The following is a 12,401-nucleotide window of genomic DNA, read 5'->3' on the forward strand; positions in this document are numbered from 1 at the left end:
CGAGTCCCATTTTGCTCCAATCATCCCTATCGCCGAAAAAGCCTTTTCTTGGGCCTTGTCCTATATGTATACTTTTGGGCTAGATTTCTGGATTAGATTCAGCCCAACTCAGTGTTCTTCTCCGGAGATGTAGTCGCCATCGGCCCAAGCTAAGTGGCCAAAAAACGTCCGTATTTGTACACGGAAAAATCTATACGTACTAAATTTTTCTTACAAAATGTTTACAAACTCTGATGTGTCAAGCTGTGAGTAAATCTAGATTTCTTGCAACTTCTATCTAGTTAAATCAAACGGTTGAGAAATTTGTTAGTAAAAGTTTTGTAAGAAAATTTTAGTACGTGTAGCAGTACTCTTTGTACACGGCGATGGAGGCATCACGGTCCTCGTAGGTACAACCGTACAAGGTAAGGCTTTCCAAGAACTTTCATTTGTGCTCGTAACACAGTTGATGCTACACGAATTTCCTATCTCTCGACGGCACAGTTGATGCTATACATACATATGGCAAGTTTGCGAGACGATCTCATGTCCTGATGTCCACTCAGCCTGCAAAGGGAATAAGTCCACTTTGGCTCCTTTAAAAGTGACCCGAATCTAATCCATGACCCTAAACCGTAAAACCAGATATCTCGACCCCCGAACTATCGAAACCGGTGCAATTTGACTCCCTTGGCAGTTTTGGAGGGTGGTTTCGGTGACGTGGCGCTGACGTAGCGGTGTTGACCTAGTCTGTGGGGTTGACGTGGCGCTTAAGTGCCATTTGAATTAAAAATGGATATGTGGGACCCGTTTGTCATTCATGTATTAAAAAATGTGGGGCCCACTGACATGTGGGACCCGTTCTTCTTCCTCCATTCTCTCTTTGTTTCTCTCTCTCCCCTTTGGCCGGCCGGGCCGCCAGGGGAGCACGGGCTGGAGCGGCGGCGGGTGGGGGCCAGAGCGGCGGAAGCTAAAGCGGCGGCGGCGGTGGGAGCGGCGGCGGATGGCGCTCGCCCTGCAGGCCGACTGCTTCACCAGTGACCTGAGCTAGCTCATCGCCAACATGATGTCCGGGTCGGTGCCGCTTGACGCAACACGCAAGCACAAGTATCCCCGGGAGGGTGGCCATCTTGGGCGTGTTCAAGCGAGACAAAATTAATTGCTCCCCTCTGCCTACTCATCCTATTCTTCAGTGGATGGTGAACGACCTGCTAACAATCAATTTTATCTCTGGTTAGTTGCTAAATGAATCAATTTTATTTCTGGATTTTTGTGATGCTTGTGGCCTTAGCAGCACTAGTTGAAGGAGACGCAACGGGGGATGAGTTGGTGGCGATAATGGGGCTGGCGCGGGAGTTGACGGCCACGCAGCGAGCTCGAGCAATGACTTGACGACGTCGTCGTTGCAATGCTGAATGGCGTAGCTCGATGGCGGCCCTCGCCCCTAACCAGCTTGACAGGCTCGATGTCGGCCGTGTCGTCAGCTTGTCGCATACGCCGGATGCCCGGATCATGTTGTTGCAATCGGCTGAGAGGCCAGAGTGCCGGATCTTGTTATTACGGACGGCGGGAGGCAGCAGAGGGAGCAGGGAGCTCGTTCCCCGGTGAGGGCGCCGTGCCGGTGGAGGTGAGGACTGGGGTTAGGGCGCTTAGGTGCCGTGCCGTCGACCGCCGTCCCCCTGCTCGATGTCATCGGCGTCGGCGTCGGCGCTGCTATCCTCTCCCGCCTCCTTGCCGGTCATCGAGCTGCCCGTTGCCGCTCTGGAACCCGCCGTCAGCTCCAGCCCGCCGTTGCTGCTTCAGCTTCCGCCGACCGCCACCACTCTAGCCCCCGCTGCTCCAGCCGTGCTCCAGTCCTCGCGGCTGGCCAAAGGGGAGAGAAAGAGAAAGAAAGAGAGAAGCAAGGAAGAGGGGAGGAAGAATAAAGATAGAGATGATGACATGTGGTCCCACATATGTGTTTTTAATTTAAATGCCACCTAAGCGCCACGTCAACCCTATAGACCAGGTCAACACCACCACGTCACCAAAACCGTCCTCCAAAACCACCAAGGGAGTCATATTGCACCGGTTTCAATAGATAGGGAGTCGACATACCCGGTTTTACGATTTAAGGTCATGGATTAGATTCGGGTCACTTTTAAGGGAGTCAAAGTGGACTTAATTGTCCACAGTCTGCTCTCGAGAGAGAATGTGGTGAGAACGTGCGCATTATTGGGAGGTCGATCCATCATCGAGCCAGGATCGAATAAAGGCGGAGCAAGACTTGTGCGAAATGAGGGCGTGCAGACGTAAAAGCCATGTCAAGTTGACGCTGAAAGTTCCATCACGCTCATTGGCAGTGCTTCTGGCAGCGCACTTTAGACGCCCGCCTAATCATTTCGGCTACAACCAGTAACCTCGCGCGGACTACTACTGCTTCATTGGCATAGCATGGCGTATTTTTGTAGATAATAGAAATAGATTACATGTCCGGCTTCTGTCATAATATATACAGCCATAAGTTTAATAGTAATAAAAATGTAAGATAAAAGTAAATCAAAATAAGAAATAAGGTGATGGGACAAATCCCCAACTCCCATTTATTATTGACTAGCGTTAAACCACATAAAATATTTTAGCTAGCAATTTTTATGGAACTACGCTACCCATAGTGTAATAAGAGAACCTTGGCATAGCATGGCGTATTGGAATCCAACTTTGCGACGAACGTGTGGTGCAACGGCGCTGCAGTTGTTTAGTGCTAGCTAGAATATGCATATACTTCTGGCTTCCAAGAACTTGATCATCTGGACCATCGCAAGCACTCCCTCTACAGAGTTGAAAAGGAGCGGTTTGGCCGTTTAGGATCACCAATTAAAGCGGCAATGCCCTAATGCTCTGCTTATACATTGTCAATTTTATTGTTTTCAGGATATACGCTACACAAGACCACCTGTCGATCTAAGCTGCGCCCGATACATAGAACGTGATTACTATTACGGGGAGGTTAGTAGTAAGGCAGCTGGTCAGCAGTAAGGGACAAGCCGTTCCTGCACGCATGCAAGCGCACGATCCGTGTCTGGCTAGGGGTGCGGCAGATCGACCACTAGCTAGTGCGTGTTGGCAATTGAACTGGTGTTGCCGCTGCGCAACTTGGCTCGCGCGGTGCGAATCCGCCGCAGCGGCAGCTCGGAGCCGATTTGGGATCTGCAGGTGGCTGCATCCCTGCATAGTACTTACTTATTTTGATTACAAGACTAGGCATCAGGCGCTTGAATGTTTCAGTTATACGTGAAAGAACAAACTGTAAATTGTGAAACAAAAAAAACCAATATTTGAAACATTTGAAAATAGTTACTACGAGAAACAAGCGTGCAACAAACCAACATTATATTTATATATAGATGGACGTTGGACGAAACATCTGAAGAAGTGAGTGCAACATTAGGAAGGGAAAAAAGAAGAAGAAATAAACAACTTTGTTCCATGCAACGTAAAACATTGGACCGGTTCCACTGACCGAAACATCGAAAAAGATTTCTAAAACAAAAGAACTTAGGTATAAAACTAAGACAAATTTCAGTTCAAATATTCTGCTTCTCGCACATGTAACACCAGGTTGTAAAGGTTAAAACATCATTAAAAAATACAACAGGTGTACCAATATAGCCTTCTTCCTCCTATTGGATTTGGCGTTCTCCCTTGAGCTCATCATCACCACGCTGGTCCTAAGTTGATGAGCTTCGATTGCCACTGCCATCGTGTGGTTAACTCCGCTTGTTCCCACAATTTCTGCTACCCTTACACACTTCCCTTGTAGTGGTGGAACTAGGGTTGCTAGAGTCCACGTCCGTTGTAACAAGTCGAAAGCCGCGATCGACCATCAGGCTGGATGAGGGTTTTGTGCCGGTGCTGAGGCAAGTCCCCTAGACTATGGCCCTGTTTAGATTCGGAGGGCTATTAAATAGTCCTCCGAAATCTTGATATTTAAGAGTATTAAACGTAGATTACTGACAAAACCCATTCCATAACCCCTAGGCTATTTTGCGAGACGAATCTAACGAAGTATATTAATCCATGATTTGCTACAGTGATGCTACAGTAATCAGCCGCTAATTATGGATTAATATACATCATTAGATTCGTCTCGCAAAATAGCCTAGGGGTTATGGAATCGGTTTTATCGGTAATCTACGTTTAATAATCCTAAATAGTAAGATTCCGGAGGGCTATTTAATAGCCTATGTTGTACAGGGTATATGATGCTTATGCTTGATCGGCCATACTCCAAAGCCTCCTTTGGGTGAGCCTCCTAGTGTATGATAGGACACGACCACATATATGAACACTCAACCCCTGAACACACACAATCTTTAACATACGCTTGTAAGATACTCCCTCCGTCTCATAAAAAACGAATCTATAACCGGATATGATATATTCTAGTACGATGAATCTTGACAAATGTATGTCCAGATTCGTAGTACTAGGATGTGTCACATTTTTTTATAGGACGGAGGTAGTATATAGGTCCCTTAATTTTTTTTTAAAAAAAGAGGTACACTATAGACAAATCTATCTATTATATTATTAAAGGAATAGAAAAAGGAGCCTCCACGTTCGCTCTTATGGTCTAGAAATTCTCACATTAATCGGAGAAAAAGAAAAAACAGAGTTCATATAGAAATACAATTTAGAAAAAGCTGAATTTTGGAATTAAAAAAATGAATATTAGAAGAGGAGACTAGAGTCCATATAGAAATACAATTTAGAAATAGTTGAAATTCGGAATTAAAAAATAAGGAATATTAGAAGAGGAGACTAGAGTCCATATAAAAATACAATTAAGAAATAACTGAAATTCAGAATTAAAAATAAAGAATATTAGAAGTAGAGTATAGAGTCCATATAGAAATACAATTAGGAAATAATAGAAATTCGGAATTAAAAATAAGGAATATTAGAAATAGAGTATAGAGTCTATATAGAAATACAATTAAGAAAAAAAAAAGAAATTCGGAATTAAAAAATAAGAAATATTAGAAATAGAGTATAGAGTCTATATAGAAATACAATTAAGAAAAAAAAATAGAAATTCGGAATTAAAAAAAATAGAATATTAGAATTAGAGTATAGAGTCCATATAGGAATTTAAAACTAACTAAAATTTGGAATAAACATAATAAAATTAAAGTAGAGTTTAGAGTCCGTATAAAAATACAATTTACAAATAACTAAAATTCGAGATTAAGAAAAACATGGGAAGAAGAGTTTAAAGTCAATATAGGAATGCAATTTAGAAGTAACTGAAATTCGAAATTAAAAATTAAAGAATATTGAAAGATAAGTTTAGAGTCCACATAGAAATACAATTAAAAATAATAAAAATTCAGAAATAAAAATAAATAATATTGGAAGAAGAGCATAGAGTCTATATAGAAATACAATTTACAGAAAATTCGGAATTAAAAAATATATATTAAAAGACGAGTCTAGAGTGCATATAGGAATATATATAATTTACAAATAATTAAAAATTGATATTAAAATAATTAATAACTAACACGTATATAAAATACAATATGAATATTACCCATTAGTAGTTTCGTAAAGTTATTGCAAAATTTAAAATTATATTGTTAATTTAATATATTTGAACAATATATTGAGAAAACATATATGCTATTATATGAGAGAAAATATAATGATGCTAGCCGCGCAAGCTGCGCGGGCCACCATGCTAGTTCATAGTGAATTGTGAACACTGATTTAAAAACAAACAGATTAACAACCACATCGTTTGGCTTATTCGTGGAATAAGCTAAATGGCATATTTGCAAACGAAAAGTAATTTGTGAATAAAACTTTTATATACGTGTTCTTAGCAATCTAAAATCAAAGAGTGAAAAATAAACTTCGATAAAAAAAACCCAAAATCAGCTTCAAATTTAAGGTTAAAAATTTAAATTTAGCTGATAAGTATAAGTATAAACGAAAAGATGAGGCCGTAAGTTTCTAGACATGAAAGATCAATAGAACGGATTGACATTTTCGTAATGGCCTGTAGATAGAGATATAAGCCACGAGAAGGAGCAGTGCTGCTCTCTTCTTTACAAGCTAACTTCAGTGTTTTTATACATGAAAAATCGAATTGATATCTTTGGGTTGGTTCGGATTGATAACGATCTCCATTCAACTTTTGCTTTTTGTTTCCCAATACGTTATAGATGGCTTTGTGCTCCATGCGGTGACCATGTTAGGAAAAAAAAGTATATGGATTTAGGCTTGTTTGAGCTCCAGCTTATAAATCAGAGCCAATATGAAGACAAATCCCAAATATATATATATATATATATATCAAAAACATGAGAGAAACATGCAGGTCACGGACGTCCCAGGGCACAAATAATGTTAGGTCGTCCACACAGTAATGCGGCCCGCCCGGGCCTGCCATTCTTCTGCCCTTTTGTCCGACTCAGCAATCTTTGAAATCTCAACGCTTAGGGGGAAAAAAACAGCGTCTTTTCCATAATGCATCTCTTCACCTTCGCAGTATAAATAGGACCCCCTCTCCTCTGCTCCTGCTCATCCTCCTCTCCTCTTCTCGCTCTCACTTCTTGTGCCCAAGTGTGAGAGCAATGGGAGTTCTTGGTAGTAGGGTCGCTTGGGCATGGCTGGTCCAGCTGCTGCTGCTCCAGCAGCTCGCCGGAGCGTCGCACGTCGTCTACGACGACCTCGAGCTGCAGGCGGCTGCTGCCACAGCGGACGGCGTGCCGCCGTCCATCGTCGACTCTGAGCTCCGGACTGGGTATCACTTCCAGCCACCCAAGAACTGGATCAATGGTAATGTGAACTAACTGAAATGTTGCCAACTTGCCATTGTTCATGCCAGAACGCCGGTCAGGCCGTATGATTTGCAGGTCATAGGGCACCACTTGTGGTTGTGGATACTGGATAGATGAGCAAAGGGAACAGAGTGCTCTGTTCTTGAGAATTGAGACGCAGAATCGTGCAGAGTAACTAGTACAGTTTTGACGACGTTGTGTAGAACATCACCTGAACTAAATGGCTCAACTTGAGTAATTTATAGTCAGAGTTGAAAATATTGACATCATAGTCATATCAAATGTTTGGCACACAACATAAATTACGGACAGTACACTAAGGCATCAGTTTTTATGTCCATTTTGTCGGGTCAGCTAGTAGAGTCAACGTTAGCACCCACGCGGTCACGCTGAAAGAAGTAGCTTCAGAAGCATCTCACAGTAAACTACTGAGAGTTTGCCATCTCTTTTTCATGAAGCTCACACTTAGTCCCTTCGAACTGCTAACAGATATACTACCTTGTTCTACTTTTCTTGCTAATGATTCTTGTGACAAGGCTTAGTCCTAACCGGCAATTTTCTTGTGCAATTATTTGGTGGGGGTGTGCTCTGCTCTACACTGTGATTGCTGCTGCGTCATCAACATTGGAAACCCGCAGATCCGAACGGTACGTCGTTTTCCCACCCTTTATAATATATCCTGTCACGAATCTCTGTCTACTAGTAGTAGTACTAGAACTTTTATGCCTTGCAACTTGCAATTTCGTTGTACGGGAGAGGACTGTAGTTAGTGACGCCTTTCATGGTAGGATTAAAGGTTCAAAGCACATTTTAGCACGAAAATGGTAGGCGCACTGGGACTCCACATGCAGGCTTGCTTGTCGACCGTGGGGTACCTAGCCCCTACCACGGCTGATGACCACAAAGTTCAGAAAATCTTAACTTCCTCTCAGAAAGGGAATTAGCCAAAAGTTCACCTTTTTCTCGTACGAAATGAAGCATCTATAGTTCTATAATTAATCGTGAGCAGTGTAGAGAAAAATGCAATGTACACGCGCGATTAAACTGAAATGGTAATTGATTTCAATGTACTACTAAGACTGAAGATCATTTCTTGATTTGGTGAAACTGAACGGGTGCATGCAGCGCCGATGTACTACAAGGGGTGGTACCATCTGTTCTACCAGTACAACCCCAAGGGCGCCGTGTGGGGGAACATCGTGTGGGCGCACTCGGTGTCACGTGACCTCATCAACTGGGTGGCGCTCAAGCCGGCCATCGAGCCCAGCATCAGGGCCGACAAGTACGGCTGCTGGTCGGGGTCGGCGACGATGATGGCCGACGGGACGCCGGTGATCATGTACACCGGCGTCAACCGCCCCGACGTCAACTACCAGGTGCAGAACGTGGCGCTGCCGAGGAACGGGTCGGACCCGCTGCTGCGCGAGTGGGTGAAGCCCGGCCACAACCCGGTGATCGTGCCCGAGGGCGGCATCAACGCGACGCAGTTCCGCGACCCGACCACCGCGTGGCGCGGCGCCGACGGCCACTGGCGGCTGCTCGTCGGCAGCCTCGCGGGGCAGTCCCGCGGCGTGGCGTACGTGTACCGGAGCAGGGACTTCCGGCGGTGGACGCGCGCGGCGCAGCCGCTGCACTCGGCGCCCACGGGGATGTGGGAGTGCCCGGACTTCTACCCGGTCACCGCGGACGGCCGCCGCGAGGGCGTCGACACCTCGTCCGCCGTCGTCGCCTCGGCGCGCGTCAAGTACGTGCTCAAGAACAGCCTCGACCTGCGCCGGTACGACTACTACACCGTCGGAACGTACGACCGGAAGGCCGAGCGGTACGTGCCGGACGACCCCGCCGGCGACGAGCACCACATCCGCTACGACTACGGCAACTTCTACGCCTCCAAGACGTTCTACGACCCAGCGAAGCGCCGCCGCATCCTCTGGGGATGGGCCAACGAGTCCGACACCGCCGCCGACGACGTGGCCAAGGGCTGGGCCGGAATCCAGGTAATTAACCGCACGTCCTGACTGCATACGTGCATGCCATTTACATGTCCACCATGCATGCTGCCATCTTCAGATAGTCAATATCACCATATATTCCCTCCGTTCTAAAATGTTTAACACCGTTGACTTTTTAGCACATGTTTTACCGTTCGTCTTATTAAAAAAAATGTGAAATATATAAAACTATATGTGTACATGAAAGTATATTTAACAATGAATCAAATGATATGAAAAGAACAAATAATTACTTAAATTTTTTGAATAAGACGAATGATCAAACACGTACTGATTTTAATGGTGTTAAATATTTTGAAAAAAAGAGAGTATATCTTAAAAGTCAAATGGAACAACACTAGCAGCTCAATTTTGCTGGTAATCTTTGATTGAATCGTGTGTTTGTGATGTGATGTTTTAGGCGATTCCGAGGAAAGTGTGGCTGGACCCAAGTGGGAAGCAACTGTTGCAGTGGCCAATCGAGGAGGTCGAGAGGCTGAGAGGGAAGTGGCCGGTCATTCTCAAGGACAGGGTGGTCAAGCCAGGGGAACACGTCGAGGTGACCGGGCTACAAACTGCACAGGTATTCCTTTTTGCATCTGTAATTCTGTAAAACTATTTTTTTACCCCAAAAGGGCATTCGAATAAAACTGCTCACACATCCATGGTTCTGTGCATGACAGTAGTAATTATTAATAAGTTATCCTGTTTGTTTTTGCTGTGTCCTGGACCGATCTTTATCTTATCTGGCACGCCTGAAGTTGTGTCCAGTGTGCAGTGCCCACTGAACACCAGCTACTACTTGTGCCGTGTCGCTTTCTTCTCGTCCCCTTTTACCATCTCCTGCACACTTTGCTCGTACTTAACTGATCTCACTGATTCTCTCGTCATCCGCGCATGTCACGTACAACTTCCAGGTTGCAGCGTGATTAGTGCACATATCACTAAGACACTAAACAACATAATTAGAGAGATAGTTAAGGAGCTCAATTAATGTGCTCTGTTGGTGACGTACGTGAGTAGGAGCTGTGATCTCTGATAGCAAGTTTAATAGTATAGCTAACTACTTGCTCTAAATTATCTATAGTCAATCTAATAATAAATTCATATAATAGTTACCTATAAACATATACTAAATAATTAATATATGATTCCACATGTCATACACATATGCATCTTGAAGTCCGTACTATAATTTGCTGTAAATCTATAACTTGTTGTTTTTCTCTCTCCTCTTTTATCTCCTCGATCGAAATGTGTTTATAGCTGGCGTATAGTGTGGTATTGTCCCTGGTCTGATGAAGTGATCATGCTTCTGTTTGGTGGGGTGCAGGCTGACGTGGAGGTGAGCTTCAAGGTGGGGAGCCTGGAGGCGGCGGAGCGGCTGGACCCGGCGATGGCGTACGACGCGCAGCGGCTGTGCAGCGCGCGGGGCGCCGACGCGAGGGGCGGCGTGGGGCCGTTCGGCCTGTGGGTGCTCGCGTCCGCGGGGCTGGAGGAGAAGACCGCCGTGTTCTTCAGGGTGTTCAGGCCGGCGGCGCGCGGCGGCGGCGCCGGCAAGCCCGTCGTGCTCATGTGCACCGACCCCACCAAGTACGTGCGGCTTTTGCACTTTATCGGTGATTGATCGCACTACACAATAAACAAAATATTGCCTTGACTCCGTTTACTGATTTTTTGGTATGGTGCGTATGCGTGCAGGTCATCGCGCAACCCGAACATGTACCAGCCGACGTTTGCAGGGTTCGTTGACACGGACATCACCAACGGGAAGATATCTCTGAGGAGCCTGGTACGTACCGTTCGGATAAAATTATACCTCTTAAATATTGTCCGATACCTAATAAATATTAATTGGCTAATAACCTATTTGAATGGAATGATATCTTTGAGGTATCGTCTGATACCTATCTGATAGGTACCTCATAGGTATCACCTCGTCCGAACGGGTTACTGTTTTGTAACATTCACCTGGAAAAGGTTCATAAATTGCAGAATATGTTTTGATATCTTGTGTCTCTCTTGTGCAGATCGACAGGTCGGTTGTTGAGAGCTTCGGGGCTGGAGGAAAGGCGTGCATCCTGTCGAGGGTGTACCCGTCGCTGGCTATCGGCAAGAACGCGCGCCTTTACGTTTTCAATAACGGGAAGGCGGAGATCAAGGTGTCGCAGCTCACCGCGTGGGAGATGAAGAAGCCGGTCATGATGAATGGAGCCTAAACAATATTTGAAATTGAGAGAGATAGATGCAATGCATGATGAGAGCTACCTTCAGTAGCTAGCTAGATTTTTGAGTTTCAGCGGAAAAGAAAAAACTGATTGCCCTTAATTATGTGCTAAATCATGCCCCCTTGTGTAAAATGGTTTCAGTCACACGTGTTGTATGCATATGTACCAAGGGGACAGTTTGAATGCATGGATGCCATTAGGACTAATAAAGATTGATGCTAGTATAACCCATGAGTGCGCACTGGTGTTAGATGCACTCCGGTTGTTTTATTTGTCTTAAGATATCATCTTTCAATGCGTAGACCAGACCACTAATATACCAGAATATCTGAATTTTTTTTATGTGTAAGTGGAATCACTGGATTTGTCCCAAAAACCTAATTGCATTTTCAAAATTTCTTTCTGGATAACGACTTAATAGTTTATAGAAATTTGCAATTACGAAAGAAAAATAATTGTCAAATGTGTGTACAATCATCCTGATAGGCTCCCCCCCTATGAGCGGAACCAGTTGAGTTGACGAACGAAATTACGATGAGTGCGGGGGGAAATGGAAAAAGTTTATGTACCAGGAAACACTGTGAACCGAACATATAAATCCCCCAACTTTACAAGATCGTTCATTCACTGCTAAAATAGTTTTGCAAGGTGTTTTTTATTTAATTTGCATATAGATTGGACAAGCTTGACTATGTGACATACACATTGGACATGTGTGTGTCAAAATCTCTACTTATTATTTTCCCACTTGTTCTTTCTCACCTACAAATAAATACTAATATAATACTCGTATGATATTACTGTAGAGCATAAATTAAGGACCAAGGATTGACAATGTGTAAATGTGTTATGTTAGTTATTTAAAACCATTCATTTAAACATCCAAATACGCACCATCACTGTCTACATCAATGTAGGGGTAATATAATCAGTATTTCAAAATTTAAAGGGTAAGATGTTCGGTTTTAAAATTTGTGGTGTTAAAAGGACTTTCATTCAAAGATTAAGGGGGTATATAGACTGTTTGAAAATACACACAGAGATAAATTTATCATCGACCACTGGCAAGTTCCATCAAAGGACTCTAGTTCTTTTTCTCAAAAGGTGAACATGAGATCACCTGACTGCAACATAGTTAGGTATATGGGCTATTGTGCGACTGAAAGTTAACAACCATGCCAAAAGATCAGGGCAAGGTAAGATATGAGATTAGATAACGTTCTTTCAATAAGGAAAAAAAGATGTCATTTGATCAGACATCTATCTTGTGAAAGCCAACGGTTTTTTTTTTAAAAAATGGCCAGCGCGTGAAGTGCAATACAAATGGCAACATACAGTTCGTGGTTGTGAGGGCTGAACTAATCTCGGAGTGGATT

General features: G+C 44.0%; 1 protein-coding gene across 1 annotated transcript; it reads left to right on the forward strand.

The window, feature by feature from the left end:
- The first annotated feature begins 6,559 nt into the window (after positions 1-6,559).
- On the forward strand, positions 6,560-11,254 carry LOC127770712 (beta-fructofuranosidase, insoluble isoenzyme 2). Its single transcript, XM_052296524.1, has 7 exons — positions 6,560-6,804; positions 7,445-7,453; positions 7,932-8,803; positions 9,219-9,380; positions 10,131-10,390; positions 10,499-10,589; positions 10,828-11,254. The coding sequence occupies exons 1-7, from the start codon at positions 6,600-6,602 to the stop codon at positions 11,014-11,016; spliced, it is 1,788 nt and encodes a 595-aa protein (XP_052152484.1). The 5' UTR covers positions 6,560-6,599; the 3' UTR covers positions 11,017-11,254.
- Positions 11,255-12,401: the final 1,147 nt, after the last annotated feature.

Source organism: Oryza glaberrima, chromosome 4, assembly GCF_000147395.1.
Source record: "Oryza glaberrima chromosome 4, OglaRS2, whole genome shotgun sequence".
Classification (NCBI taxonomy): Eukaryota; Viridiplantae; Streptophyta; class Magnoliopsida; order Poales; family Poaceae; genus Oryza; species Oryza glaberrima.